At 34.4% G+C, this 16,494-nt stretch overlaps 1 protein-coding gene across 1 annotated transcript; it reads right to left on the reverse strand.

Moving 5' to 3' along the window:
• Positions 1 to 493: 493 nt before the first annotated feature.
• LOC110709197 lies at positions 494 to 2,383 on the reverse strand. Its single transcript, XM_021887408.1, has one exon. The coding sequence runs from the start codon at positions 2,381 to 2,383 to the stop codon at positions 494 to 496; it is 1,890 nt and encodes a 629-aa protein (XP_021743100.1).
• Between the last annotated feature and the right edge of the window lie 14,111 nt (positions 2,384 to 16,494).

The raw sequence follows: 16,494 nt of genomic DNA on the forward strand, positions 1-16,494 counted from the left end.
ATATGCATACTTTAAGTTAGAGGGGAGGGGTTTCAACTCTACCTCGGGAGGCTTAGTACTCTCCCCAATACTCATTACATTCAGTGTCTCTCTGATTGGATTCACGCTCGGGTCGGCCTTTGCTTCTTCAAGCAGCCTGACATACTCTCTTGATTTCCAATCTCCATCATCATCTTCCTTCCCTATTAGCACTTTCTCAAGGGCATCATCTTTTTGATTCAGAGGGAGTTTCTCACCTTGCAGCTCATCGAGCATATCAACCTGACAAACAGTATCTCCCATAGAGGGAGCACCCATAACATTCAAAAGTGAGTATTCCAATTTCTCATCACCTACTTCAAAAGTAATCTTACCTTTCTTCATATCAATAATTGCACCTGCGGTAGCTAAGAAAGGTCTACAAAGTATAATTGGAACATTCACATCTTCATCCATCTCCATCACAACAAAATCACAGGGTATGAAAAACTTACCTACACGAAGAGGTACATCCTCAAGTACCCAAAGGAAACTTCACTGACCTGTCTGCAAGTTGCAGGGATATGCGTGTGGGTTTGAGTTCACCCATTTGCAGCTTCTTACATATGGACAGTGGAATGAGGCTCACACTTGCACCAAGATCGCACAATGCTCTGTTGATTTCGATATCCCCAAGCTTCACTGGAACCGAATAGCTACCTGGATCTCCTAATTTCTTAGGGAGAGTGTTCTGCAAAATAGCACTGCACTCTGCATTCAAAGCAGCTGTAGTATTCTCTTCTAACTTTTTCTTGTTAGATAGCATATCTTTTAAGAATTTTGCATAAGAAGGCATCTCAGATATGGCATCTAAAAATGGAATGTTAATATGAAGCTTTTTAAGAATATCAAGAAACTTACTAAACTTTTTCTCAAGTTTAGCTTGGGCTAACCTTTGAGGAAAAGGAACCTTAGGCACATACGAAGCAAGTGGCTTTGGTGGTGCTTCCTTTGATTCATCCTCGACCCTAGAGTTGTCAACTTCCTTCTCACTTGCACCTGCTTCTTCAACGACCTCCCTTGATGGCTCCTTGGTAGGAGGATCTTCCAATTGCTTTCCACTCCTCAGGGTAACAACATTCATTTGGCCTTTTTGAGGTTGTTCTGTCTGGCCCGGAAAAGTTCTTGGAATCTTTAAATATTGGCTAACTTGATTGGCAAGTTGGCTTATCTGGTTTTCCATGAGTTTACTCTGGGCCTGCAACTGTTGGATAGAGCTATTTTGGTGTTGGATGACACTATTTGTTGCGGTTATAAAGCTCTCTAACGTCACCTCAAGGCTAGATTTTTGAGGTTGTGGTTGCATTGGTTGTTGGGTGTTGGGTGGTCTTTGTTGGATGTCAGGTTGTGGTTGGTTGTAGTTGTTGGGTTGAGGTGGATTTTGTTGTGCTTGGGTATTCTTGTATGAAAAGTTAGGATGGTGTTTCCATCCTTCATTATAGGTGTTGGAATAAGGGTCATAGGGCCTTTTGGGGTTAGAGGAGTAGAAAGCATTGGCCTGCTCGATTGACATCTCCTCTGTATTCTGCGAAATCTGCGGGCAATCTGGTGCAATATGACCCTGCACATTACACAATTGACACAACTCATGTGGGCTAGTAGAGGTTCCAGCTTGGAACTTATCAAACCTGCTTGTTAGTGCCTGCACAGAACTGGTTAGCATAGTTAAGGCATCAACATCAAGTTTACCTCCCTTTTTCACAGTGTTTCGGCCTCCTGGATGATAATTATCGTAAGCTGCCATCTTCTCTATAAGCTCCTTTGCTTCAGTGGGGTTCTTTGTCAAGAGAGAGCCCCCAGATGCAGCATCAATGTAGATTCGGAACTCATGAGTTAGACCATTGTAGAAAGTTTGGATCAACATCCATTCAGGAATACCATGGTGAGGGCATTGTCTCTGCAAACGCTTGAATCTCCTCCATGCGTCATATAGGGACTCATCATTTGACTGCCTGAAAGTGGATAACTCGTTTCTCAACCTTGCAGTCTTTTCCTGTCCCAAGAACTTAACTAGGAAAGCCTTCACCAATTTGTCCCATGTGTCAAATGAGCCAGAACCTTCATCTCTCAGCCATTCCTTTGCTCTATCCCGTAATGAAAAAGGAAAAAGACGAAGTCTAAGAGCATCGTCTGTAACACCATTCATCTTCATGGTATCACATTTCTCCAAAAAGCTATCAATATGACTTACTGGGCAATCATGTGGTAGCCCTGCGAATGAATCATTGGAGATGAACTGGATGAATTGCGGCTTGAGCTCGAAGTGTTGAGCCGTCACAGGTGGTCTTACGATGCTAGAAAGGATTCCGGTAGTCGTATTAGGAATACCGTACTCCAAAAGGGATTTCGTTGGTTGGTCTACCATATTTCTATTGGTTTGATTTCTCCTTCTTCTTCTACCTGCCCGTCTTCTTGCGGTTGCTTCGATTTCAGAATCAAAAGGTGCTAGATCTTCCGAACCTGAGCTTCGTGTGGGCATGCAACAAGAAAACTAGAGAAAGAGTATAAAAAACACAAGAGAAAATAGCCGAAGCAACGAAATAAGCCTAGCAAAAACGAATCACAAATAATCTAATGAAACCGTTAGTCCCCGGCAACGGCGCCAAAATTTGATAGGCGGTCGCACACCTAACAAAAATAATACCTAACTAGACCTCCTAATTATGTAGCAGGGTAAGTCAGGGTCAATCCCACAGAGACTATGGTTCACCTAAACTATCTAGACTCATGTTATTACTAAGCAAGTAACAAATTCAAAGATGAAGAGTATTAACTACTAACTACGGAATATTAAGAAAATAAATTAACACGAAGATTAATATAAACTAAAACACCTAGAATTAGGAATCCCCTCTAATATAGATCAATACGTCAAAATAATCCCATTCCCACAATCAAATCAAAGATAATCCACAGGACGGGTGCTCCCTACAACAAATACTAAGAGTTTCTTTCGATCAAATAATAGCTTCCCTAATATGCAATCATACCTATTTTCATGGAGTCATACATATTAAAGACATTAAGAACAGCATCCCATAAGTCCTAGCAAGAATAATTAGCTATTTTCATGCATAAAGATTCTGACTTTTAATTAGGGTTCTAAAATCGATTAAGAATCAACTTTCATTGTAAACCTAATCACATTCAATAATACTATTTCTAGTTAATCATTGATGATAAAACCAACCTTAATAAAGAGGAATTATAAATTAAAATAAATATGGGATTGAGAATCAAACAATGTATTAATCCATATTAGGGTTCAACCTAACTCTAGATTATAAAACTACTCACACATGTTGATTAAATAAACGAAATAATTAACGAAAGAAAACATAATGACAATAATAATAATAAGAAAGAAAGAGAAGAAGAAATACTTGAATTAATGGAGAACTTGAATTAATCTTCAATGGAACAAAGTTGGAAGAACAAGAAGAAAAACCAACGTATAAATTGGAATAATTGTGATCATAAAAGTCTCCCCTTTCTATGTTGTTATTAGTCTATATATATCCTAGGAATTTTAGTGGGCTTAGGACTCTAAATTAACATAATTAAGGTCCTAAAACGCAGCAATTAGGAGCCACCACGGGTAGGCTGTGGAGAGCTGTGCTCGACCACAGGCAGGCCGTGGAGAAGGCTGCCATAGCTTCTCTTTGCCATGTGAAAACGAGTTGGCCACAGGATGGCCGTGGAGAGAGTTGTACGCCCACAGGCAAGCCGTGGAGGTGGCTGCCATGTCCATTATTGTATGTAAATTTCTCCCTTTAACAATTCGAATCACGATCAAAGCAAACCTCTAGCAAATCTAGCCCAATTCCTACAAAAATCAAAATAAAACAAACCAAGGAGAACAATATCGAAATATAAAGAATAATAGCTCTAAAAGATTAAAACTATGTAGAAAACATGATAAAAACCCGCGAATATAACATATAAAATGAATATATAAACGTGTTATCAGCGTTCAATCAGGTAGATAGAGCATGAATTCCCAGAGGGTTATGTCCATAGGTAGAACACATATGGATTTCAAAAAAAAAAGAGAAAAACTCAATCAGGAAGTAGAATCGAGCCAACAGTGCAAGAGCAGGTCGAATTTAGAACTCATATTTCTAGTTCGGTGTTGGAAGAACGCAGCGCCAGCCAACAGGGACTGACTCCGCGATATAGCCCAATCGCCTGGCGACAAAGCCATATCATCGGCGACAGGCTCTGTTTGCTAGATGACAGTTCCTACATGCCTCAGCAGCTTTCTGTGTTCGTAAATTTTTCCTGTTTTTCGCAGCATTATTTTGATCCTAGTTGTGACAGATATTCCTCAAATATCCTACATGTAAAAAATCCTATGTTTTTAACTCATTATGGATGGTCTTTCCAATGAGATCTTTTTTATGCATATGAAAATAATGTTAATCAAGATTACACACATGAAATACTTAGAACTTTTCGAGTCTCATCCACTCATTCTAAATCATTGCCGAAATAAATTTCAGGAATTAAAATAGAAATCCTCCCTAGTGAAGTCGCCAAAAAACTGTAGGGAATATTTCAAGCATTACATAAAACTTAAATCCCACTGGTGATTATACACTTAAGCATGGTGACGTCCAAAGGGAAGGAAGCTAGAATAAAAAAATTCGCCAAAAAGTTTTAGGAACCTGTAAACCATTCATAGGGTGAAGGTTACACCCTTTAACGATCCATGAGATCGTCAACTCCAATAGATCTGGAACCAAGACTGGAAGTTCGGGGATGAAGGTACAAATCCAATTAAACCTACCCTAATAATAGACCTGTACTTTATTCTTCTCGTATTCATAAGCGCTTTTTGACTAACATACAATCATTAGGTTTACCCTAAACCTGTTTATCTATGTTGGAATATTAATGCACAAATAAATCTATTATTGGCGATCACTTGAATTAAAATCAAATTAACCCTAAATAAGATTATTAATTATCTTATTAAGCGTGTTTACATGTACAAATTCCCTTTAAACATGCATAAAAGGTGTGATCAAGCAATAACAATAAAAATAAGCATCAAGCAACATAATAATCAGAATAACAATCATAATCGTAATAATAATCATTATAACAATCATAACAATCATAAAAATAATCATGTTAACAATAAAGCATAATAATAGCAAGATCCTAGGCATGATACTAACAAGATTAATAGCAAACCCTAGCATGTCACTAAACAATAAAGATCGAATATTTAGCCCTAACATGATACTATTAGGAAAGACAATAAAAAGCATCATAGAAATCATAATTGATATAAGAAACTTATTGTTGTCACCCTAAACATCATACTAAGAAAAACATCCTAACATGATACTAGGAAAAACATCCTAACATGATACTAGGAATCAAAATAATAAACTAAACATGATTTCTATATCAAAATATCGATAAAACAATTAAAGCACTTACTTGGATGCCTCGTACCTCTTTCTAATAACAAAATACACGCGTTAGTAACTTCAAGGGAAATATTAAAATTAAAGAAGTAAATTAAATAATTGAAATAGAGAAGCTAAAGTAAGTTTAGACTAGATTTGGGACCAGACCCTCAGAAATTAAACCTTTCACGTCTAGGGCGAAGGCAGCTTCAAACTATGTTAGGTGTGTCTAGATCTTGTGAATGCAGAATTTTATATTTGAGAAAAGGCTAGTTTAGAAAAGAGAGAGAGAGAGAGAGAGAGAGAGAGAGAGAGAGGAAGAGAGAGAGAGAGTATCAAGAATTTCTTGATGAGAGTTGGTGATTGAAGACGGAGGTTTTAGGAGGCTATTTACAACGAAAATCAGCCGGAGTATGATAAAAAAGAATCAGAGTTTCGAAAAGAATAAAACATGACGCTGTCGCCACACACGCCCCTGTCGCCAGGCGACAGCTTGTAGTGCGGCGCTGCAGACATTTTTTCCACGCGTTTTCATATTTTGATAAAACTTAAGCGTATGAAGGGTAAAACTCTAATTTCCTTAAAAACACTTCTATTATTCTAAATAAAACTCTTAAAACTCAATTATCAATGCTAATCACATTAGGATTCAAAAGAACCTTCTAGAAGATTTTAGAAGGCCACAATCAATCCTAATTGCATTAGGAATGATAAATCATAATAGCCCCCCTCTAGATAATTGGGCCGCATATAAAAATCTAACCGGCCTAGTTTAGTAATTTGGCCATAACTTTCTCATTATTCATCGGAATTAGGCTTATAATATGTCGTTGGAAAGCTCTTTTCGAACTCAATCCAACTACATCATTATTGGACCCTTTCCATGGAACAAACTAAACTGGATTGGCTATTTTCATAAAATAGGTTTTCAAAAACAGAGAGAAAGAAGAGAATTAAAAACCAACCGCAACACTAGAATTTCCACGCTTTCACTTCATTTGATTATGATTCGACGTGAAAGGTACTCATCACTGGGTTTGGTTTTGGGGAGACACAAATGGGTGTCTACAGTGAGTAGTTTTCTTTCTAGGGTCTTATGGGGATCCATAATAATATGAAGGGGTAATTTATTATTGTTGATTGTCAATGCTTGATTAATTTTCTATTAATTGATTTAATGCTATGCAATTGGATTAGGCCTGGTTTAATTGTATGAGTTATGCAATATTGATTCGAGATATGAAAATTGATGTTTAGGCTTAGTTTCAATAGGCGGACTAATTTATAAATGGTTAAGTCGAGATTCGAGAGATGAGATTTAATACCGGTAAATTAACTCTGTGATTGTAATACGTAGCAAAAGCCTTTTATGATCTGATTAATTGTTACATTGATGATTGAATATTATTTTTTACCCTGGAATATTATTTATTGGTGAAGCTATGCCCTAGGCTTTTATCAATTGATTTCTCGCTCCCTATATTTATTTCCTTTAGTTTAATTCCTTATATCTAAAATTTAGTTACTTTATAATTTAGATTATTTTAATTAATTAGGAATAGGAAGATTTATTTCCCTGTGGATCGACCCTTCCTCCCTATCTGCATAGTAAGAGGAACTTAGGAATTATTTTTGACTAGGTAATATTGTAATACCCCGTATTTTTATTGTATTTTATAAATTATTTACTTATTTATAAAATATATTTTGGGGTCACCTTGTTTTAATTATGGGATTTAAATAAATTGAGTTTTTAATTTGATTAATACTCACTCTACCAAATTACAATTATATATATATATAACAAGCCAAATCATTCTTTTATTTATTTGGGTCAATTGTTTCTCCCTCCTATCATCTTTTATGAAGCCCAAATATCTTAAATCTACCCTACTCTATATATACTCCTTCAACCCCCAAAACTTTTCCCACACAAGAGGTTAGTCTTACTTTTCTTTTCTCTTTATTTTCTTTATCTTATTTTCCTTTAATTTTCTTTTCTTTTATTTCTTTTTCTTTTTCTTCTTTCTTTTCTTTCCCCTTCATCCATCCCGTAAAAACAAGCAGCCCCACCCCCAGTTGTCCGGCCAGCCACCTGCTGTCGCCGGCGACCTGCCGGTGGTCGCCCAAACTGCACCGCCGCAGCACCTTTCTTCCTCCCTTCTCTCTCCTCTTGTTTTAATTATTGTTCTAATAATTTATAATTTGGGTTTTTGATTTTAATTGTTTAAATATGATTAGTATGTTTTATAATTATATTTTGATAATTAAAGATTGTGAATTTTAGAGTGTGAAGTGTTTTAATTTCAGATTTTATAAAGCATTGAAATTTAGGGTTTTTATTATTAAAGTATTGATTTTTAGGCTCTAACTTGCAATTAATTTGGGGGTTTTATATACCCATTGATTGGAAGTATTAATCAAGCTTAAAGATTGAATCTTTATGGAGTTTTGATGAGTTTTTAATTAAACTATAATGCTGGAATTTTTGCCCAAAGTACTACTTTTGATGGTTTTATGAAAAGGATTTAATTACCCAATAAAGAAGAGTTTAATTAGGGGTTTTTAAATAAATTTTCTGATTATTTTAAGTAGTCTAAAGTGAGTTTAAGTTGCTGAAAATTGTGTATATAAGGGTAATTAATTTAGTATTATTGTCCCTTTATGTAGGAGACTTGATTTGGGAATTGTTGTAGTGTTTTCGGTCACTTTAAGGGCTTTACTGAGGTACGTTCGTGTACTTAGCATAGTTATGTTGATGAAGTAGCATGCTAAATGTGTTTGATTAATTAAAAATAGTATCATGCTAAGTTTGGAATGGAAATTTGTGATTTGGATGTTATTAGTGATTGAATTGAGAAGCATGATTTACTTGTGATGAGTTATTGAATGGAAATTTATAGTTTGGAATATTATTTATGAACCAGATGTTTATTTATGGCTTGATAGAGAGCATGTTTAATCAAACTAATTGTTTAATTATGTTTGGAATATTGAAAAGGAATTTTATTATGGTTCATATAATTTTTATTGATGCTTTAAGCATGGGAAAGGAGCTATATAAGTGTCTATGTACACGAGGAATAAATTGTATGTTGGTGCCTTTGTGCACTTAAGGTGTTTTTAACACCGAGGGATTGGATTTTTGGCGCTTTATGTGTTTAAGGTGTCTTTAGTGACCACATAATAATTAAAAGGGTTCAACATTAAATATTATGTGGTCACTAAATATTCAAGAATTAAATTGGTATGTTTGTTGATTGAATAATTATTGATGATTGAATAGTTATGCTTTGAGAGTCATCACCAAGTCTAATAATATGTTAATAACGTAAAGTGAAAGAGATTACGCACCAAAACTCTTGGAACGTATATACCTTGAGTATGAACATATGGGGGGAGTTATGTGACTTTATATTTGATCATAACTTCTAACGGAGTAAAGGAAGCTGTATATTCCTTTTAATTATTATTATGCGCTGGAATTCCGCCACCTATGTGTGGCACAGGTTTGTCGCTGGCACGGTTAGCTCCCGTGTCAGTTAACCTCAATTTATTGGGGGAGGTATAGTTGGAAACCCGTTCGATGCGTAATCAACGCTAAATGAATTATTTAGTGTCTAGTTAAAGTGTCTTGTTGATTGTTGTGTGTGCTTGTAAACAGGTGCATTGAGGTAAGTGTGTGGTCATAGGTGAAAGCATGTTAGTGTGTTTAATTACGCTTATGTACTCAGCTTTGCTGATTGTGTGTGTTTGTGTGTTTGGCCATGTCTTTATCTTGGCCCTATGATGACCCATTTTTAATGGAGAGTAGTGGGGACAAGTGGAGATAATCTTTTCAGGTGTTGAAGCATATTCATGACGGGGTGAGTGAAGAGCGAATCATGCTAGTTTCTATTAGTTGTGATGCGGTTTATTGCTTTCAAATATTATATTATGTTACGCTTATGAGACTAACGCAAAGGTTTTCGTAATTTAATTGGTTTTGATAAGGGCCTTCAATGGTTCCAAGTTGTAGGTTGATTTTATTTGACTTCGTTGACTTTGGTTTTAACTTTACTTTCGTTTGGTTGACTTTTAAGTTGACTCGTTTTGAATGGTTTTGATTTAAGTCTTCCGCTGTGTGTCTTTGATAATTGCCTTAGCCGTTCTCACGGTGGCGGTAATGTCTTAGATATTCCTAAATCGTATTTTAAAGAGTAAAATAGGTATTTTTAAAAGAAAGGAATTTCTAGGGTGTTATAAAGTGGTATCTGGGAGCTTTGGTTGAGATTTTTATTACCACTAAAGCCAAAAACGTGTTTTACAGTGTTTTATTTTAAAACTTGGCCAAGTGCTTATTTAATAAAGTAATTTTAAAAGCGAGTTATTTTATTTTATTTTGATTTTAAGAGGACCAAAATATTTATTTATTTATTTATTTTTACGAGGTCCAAAATTTTTAGTTTGGACATCCGAAATTTTTTTAGTATGCCCGAATTATTTTTTTTTTGTGATGGCCAAATATTTTGGCCCTTTTTCAAAACTTATTTTCAAATTTTATTTTGAAAAGAGGAGTCAAAAATATTTTTACTTTGTGCTTTTTGCAGGAAAGCAAGGATTGAGGTAAGAAATATGTGTTAAAAGCTTTTATTAGCATGTTCGTGAGCTTGGGTAGGAGAAGAAAGGGCATATAGGCTAGAATTTAATTTCTTCCCTATGTGCATATATTTGTATGAGGTTATGACTAAATGTTTATTGATGAAAGCATGCAATATGTGAAATATTATATGTGAGCTATCAAGATTGTATGATTGAACACCGTACTTAATCTTCTGCAATAACTGTATTATATTGTTGTGGGAAGGGTTTTGTTTTGGTAGTCAAGCCCGTATTCTTGTAGGATCCCTAAACCCATACCTTGTGAGTTTCCATGATGAGAATTTTGAGGAATGTTTAGGATTGTTTACATATTATTGGAAGATATCTTAGGATACACATCATCACATGGGTGTGAGTATTGTGTTTTGGGATAGCATGTCGTTAAGATACCTTGTCTAGTTATTAGAATGAGTTTTTGAGTTTTGTGCACTTGTGTATCAAGACACAAAGGTATGATAATTGATTAAGAGATTAATACTATTGATTAAAGAGCTTGTAATTGGGAGAAATTGTGATTCTATACCCATTTGAGGAATATGTTGTGTCTTTGAACACGAGGTTGAGCATGAACCGAAATTGAACAAGAGCCCAAGAAAGGTGAGCATAGGAATTGATTAGAGATGAGTGACGATGGAAGTTATTATATGAGCTGAGAGATACTCAATCCGAAGCAATTGGAGTTTGACATTGTAAGCTTAGTGACTTATCATTTCTTATGATTAAAGTTATTTAGTTTGGGATGGAGAATTGAGTATATATATATTAATATATGATGGGAGTCTTGAGAAATCATGATTTTGTTGGAATATTGAGGATTTTTGTTTTGTCAAACCTTGAGAACATTGTCACAAATTCAACTTTGAGAATATTGACACATATCATCTAAAAGTTATGAGTATTTACTCATTAACCTTGGGATATGAAAATAATTATCTTACAGTAAGGAGTCATAGAAAAGCTATCATTTTGAAGAGAGTTCTTGAACTTATTCACCTACTCTTTTAGAGTTGTTCAACGACCTTATGATTTCTATTGTTTTCCAAGAGCTACTCATTTCTCTCTCTCCTTTTGGGTAGAATTCATGGGGATATTTATATTTTTGATTGCTTGTTTAATTATATGAACTATGGTTGTTTATCAATCATAATTTTATGCATTTGAATTATTGGATATGAGGACAAAAATATGTTACCTCAAACCTTAATTCGAATTAAATAATAATTGTTCCTTGATTGAGTTTATTGGTTGATGTTTTGATTAGAACAAGAGAAATCTAGGTGTTTCAACCTAACCTATATAGCATCCAGTTTTATCATCCAGAAAGTATGATGACAAGAAACAATTCCAGTAATAGAAATGATTTGAACAAGGTAGTATGGCAAACTTGATAGATTGCCAAGGATGATATAACCACCAATAATCCTGTAATGGATGAAGGTGTAACTAAATAGTGTTAAAGAGTGAAAACCATCTAAACACCAAAGGGAGATCAATTCCCAAAGTTTTGAGGGTTGAGTTAAAGAGCTATGCAAGTTGTTTAAAGGCAAAATGTGTCTTGAGAATTTGAGAGGGAATGAAAGTTTGTATGATAAGTACTGGAAAGAGTTGATTTTACCATGTCAATGGGAACGAACAAGTTGTGAATACACCCAATATTATCCGAGGGACATTTGAGATAGCAAACTCGAAATAAGTTTTACCGAACTTTCATGCAGATGGAAGGAACATGTAGTGAAGTTTGGGTGGAAATGAAAAGATTGTTTGCTTTGGAGTAGCACTCCAAGTTGTTAAGAACTTGAAGGTTTTAAGGGAGTAGTATTGCTTAAAAGCCCAAGGAACAAGTTAAACGAGGGTGATCTTTATATGAGTTCCAATGATAATTGTCAACATATAATGTTTTTAGGAGTTTGACTGAATTGTATGAAGAGTGAACAATTCATATATTCGCTTAAAAAAAGTGAGACTAAGGATGAGGATAAGGGATCAAACCAGAAAGAAGGTGGGTGAAAGATCAACAAGATGACTAAAGGAGTTTTAAAAAGATATTTTAGGAATAAGAAGAAGCAGGAAGGTGGCTTAAGTAATTCTTGGAGGTTAAGAATGTTAAAACCATGAAGAAATAATATACTTAAAGGTATTGAAATTATTGAACTATGAATATGAAAATGTCATAAAGGAGAAGAATTTATGACAAGATTTATGAATTTGATTGGAATGTGTTGACATGATTTAGGTAAGGATTGGTTATAAAGTAATTGAAGTTGAGATTATTTATGAGTCATGAGATTTATTCAAGGGATGCTAGAAGAAAAATTACGGGTTGATTAAATGAAATTTGTAAGCAAGAGTAATGTAAGCAAAGAAATATAGGGGTTGAGGGAACTTTGGAAATAATATAAGGACGTGTTTGTGTATGAAGAAAGGATTAATGTTGCATTGTTTAAAGGAGTTAAAGAATACTGTGGTAAGTCATTGAAAGAAAGTTACATCGCCTTGGGGAGCGCATGAATTTGTTAAGTGAAGGGATGAAAATTTGTATTTGTAAAGTAGCTTAGGAAGATTGATCAAGGTAACAATGAAGGATAATTTATCTTTTGATTAAAAGAGACAATTTGTTTGATCAAATGAAAGGAATAAATATAATATTGAGGTTAGACTTGAAGATAGGAACTAGTATTAAGTAAGAACCTTCGAAAGAGGACATTTCGAATATTGACATTTATGACAAGATTTGGTCGGTTTGAGTTTCATTTATTTTTCCTTTTGAATTAACGGAGCACCTATGTTTTATATGGACCTAAAGGAATAGAGTGTTTAATCGAAGATATTTGGGTAAATTCTAAGAATGGGAAGGAAAGGACGATGTGAACACTTGTGATAAAGTTATCAATACAGAGATAGAAGCAAATGCACACATGGTTTTTCCTAAGAGTGAGTTATGATTAAGAAAGGACCATCTTGGGAGACCTTGTGATAAAGTATAGAGGTAATTGCTGATGTAACAGGGATAGAAGCGGTGAATTATGGACAATAAATTAGTTGTCATTTGAGGTCTTTAAGTTGGATAATAGGGGTGAAAAAGGTCTATGATGGATTTTCAAGGATAATAGACAAGTGAATGTATTAATGGAGAGTAATAGAAAGTTTATAGGGAATATAAATGTGAAATAAATTTTGTATGGAAACATGATTATTTCAATGACGTTTAAAGTTTGAGATAGACTCTCACATACAAGGATTTAAATATGTAGCAAATAAATGATTGGAGTTGATAAAGGAATAGGGGTAAGACATACATATCATTGGAGGTAATGTGGTGGATTGATACAAAGTAAATAGGAAAGAAGGAAATTAACCCCCTCAAAAGTGTTGGAAAAGAAAGTAAAGAAAATGTTGGGATAACTAGAGTTTGAGACCAACAATATTTGAGGAAATACAGGAAAGTCAAGAAGAGAATGTGAATTTGGATTGAATTCGTAGGAGGATGTGCTATTTTATTGGTCATGGAAATAAGCTTAAATATACATTTAAGAGTAAGAAGTTGAAGTGAAATATAATGGGAGGAAGGTGAAATACACCCAGGAAAGGACATGTTGTAAAAGGATTCAACAAAGGTATATTGATGATTAAGAGTGATTGTTTCATTTGAATTGTGGTAGATAGATTGTCTAAATCCACAATGTGTAAAACTGATGAAGGAGACTTGGAGAAAGGAGAAACTTGGAAAGGCTTACAACAAATTTGTTGTGAGATTACATAGAGTTCCTAAGGATATCATTTTAGATTGAGATTCCTAGTTTCTTTCAAGATCCTAGGAGGTATACAGGAAAACTTTGGTGATACACGGAGGATGATTACTACAACCACCAAATAATAATGGACAAACAAAAGGAATATTTACGTTGGAAGTCATTATAGAGCATGAAGCATTGGAGAGAAAAAAAATGAAAGATAACCATGCAAGGCCGCATTGGCATGGCAACATTTCGAGGTTGGTGTAGAAAGAACTATGAAAGTTCACTATGTCGGGGAACATTAGTGAGAAGATCGTCTTAGGACTTCAAACGAGTAAAGTTATGGAGAAGCAAGAAAAGTATCCATGAACGGATTTAAGTGGTGCAAGTTAAACAGGGGACAAAGGACAAGTGTTATTGAAAGTGTAACCCATAAAACAAAGTTAAAGTATGGAAAGAATAAAGAGAATGAGCCAAGGTATATAGAAATATATGAATTTGCATAGAATTGGTAAAGTGGAGAATAACTTGGCATATTATTGGACCTTGGTAAGGTATAAGATATTCTTCATAAGTCATTGACTAAAGGTAGGACTTGCAAAGGAAACCATTGAATGAAACCAATTTGATCAAAAGAAAGCTAGACAAAAATAAAGGTTTTGAATAGCAAAGTGCTTCATACTTTTACTAGAGGATTGGTAAAAGATAGTATAGATGGTATTGATTATTTTTGGTATAATGAGTACGGAATCGATGAGACTTTTGGTACTTGCAACAAGGAATGAATATAGAGAAGTATTATGATTTTACCAAGGATGGAAACAGAAAGAGAACAACATCACTCTAAAGCTGAATTAAGTGGAGTTACGGGGGCGTAACTTGTTTTCTTTAAGGGGGGTAGAGTGTGATAGAATTGCGCACTTTTCCCTTAATTTTGGCATTTTAAGGGCTTGTTCGGTCAGTTTTACACTGATTTTGTTATTTAGTTTGTTTGTCTTACACACAAGGATGTGTAAATTTCTTTCCAAAGTTGAATATTACACTAATAGTAGTGTGAGTTCGTTAGATAGCCTAATAGTTTACACATTATTTTGTGTAAGTTGTTAATAAAGTTGTTATCTTACACACTAGTTTGCGTGTGATTGAATAGATGAGGTAGAAAGGAAGTATCACAAAAGTACAACAACTAAAAATATTAAGAAAAGTTTGCGAGATTTTTAGTATTTATGTGCCTTTAAACGAGTTTTTAAAGTTTTCGTACCTAAGTTTCGAGGACGAAACTTCTTTTAAGGGGGGTAGACTTTAATAGCCCGTATTTTTATTGTATTTTATAAATTATTTACTTATTTATAAAGTATATTTTGGGGTCACCTTGTTTTAATTATGGGATTTAAATAAATTGAGTTTTAATTTGATTAATACTCACTCTACCAAATTACAATTATATATATATATATAACAAGCCCAATCATTCTTTTATTTATTTGGGCCAATTGTTTCTCCCTCCTATCATCTTTTATGAAGCCCAAATATCTTAAATCTACCCTACTCTATATATACTCCTTCAACCCCCAAAAATTTTCCCACACAAGTGGTTAGTCCTACTTTTCTTTTCTCTTTATTTTCTTTAGGAAAATTTTCAAAAAACCACCCAAAAATGTGTTGAATTTCTAACTAACCACCCAAAAAAATTTATATTTTAAAATACCACCCATTAAATTAATTTTTTGCTCAGATTCCCACCCAATTTGAAAATCCGGTGGTTTTTTAGCTTGTGGGGGCCACATAACGGCTAGTTTATGCTTTTATTTGTTTTCTTCCCCCGATTATTCCTATAAAAGTGTATTCCTTATTCAATTTTTGCTCCTAAACAAAATTTTTCCCCAAATTACACAAAATTAAGCTTGCTTCTAATTGCATTTGCATCTGAAGCAACGACATCACTTGAATTCGCACAAGGTAATCTCAATTATCTGGAAAAATTAGGGTTCTTTCAAAATGTTAATTGGGGGAATTTGTGGGATTCATTAATTAGGGTTTTTTCATATACACGATTTAATTGAGATATTTTTTCAATTAGGGTATGTGGTAGTACTGAATTGTGGTTTTTCCTTTCAATTACAGTTAAGTTTGCTTTATTTGTAACCTTGTTCTTTGTGTTTATTTGTTGTTGTAATTGTTGTGGTAGAAATGGAGGAGAATAAGATTGTTCTCAGATTTAAATATTTAAGTGTAACTATAGACATTGAATATGAAGTAGGCAGAAGTAACTTGTTGGATACAGCTATAGAATTTGATGATCAACTTTGTGAGATGGATGATCCATTAGAAGGATCAGTTGAACTGTTGCACCCTACATTCCAGTATGTGTATAAAGGGAAGTTTAGGAATTTAGAAGATGATGGGGATGTGTTCAAGATGATTAGGAGGTTACCTAATAAGGAGGTGTACACCATACATGTTGGGACCACAGATGATCTTAGGTTTTTGGCTGACTGTATGTTGGAGTACAGGATGAAACAGAATGGTACATGGCCCCCCCTAGTTACCCTCATTATGGAGCGCAACCACCATAGTGAGTATGTGTGATTGAGGATATGTTAATGTGGTTGAATCTTTGTTTAATTGATGTAAATTGTTAAACTAACTGAGTACTGTTATGCTGTATTACATGGATAAAG

Source organism: Chenopodium quinoa, unplaced genomic scaffold, assembly GCF_001683475.1.
Source record: "Chenopodium quinoa cultivar QQ74 unplaced genomic scaffold, ASM168347v1, whole genome shotgun sequence".
Taxonomy (NCBI): domain Eukaryota; kingdom Viridiplantae; phylum Streptophyta; class Magnoliopsida; order Caryophyllales; family Amaranthaceae; genus Chenopodium; species Chenopodium quinoa.

Excerpts from the sequence above, each read along its gene's own strand:
- LOC110709197 (XM_021887408.1), bottom strand. The coding sequence starts at position 2,383 with ATGGTAGACCAACCAACGAAATCCCTTTTGGAGTACGGTATTCCTAAT.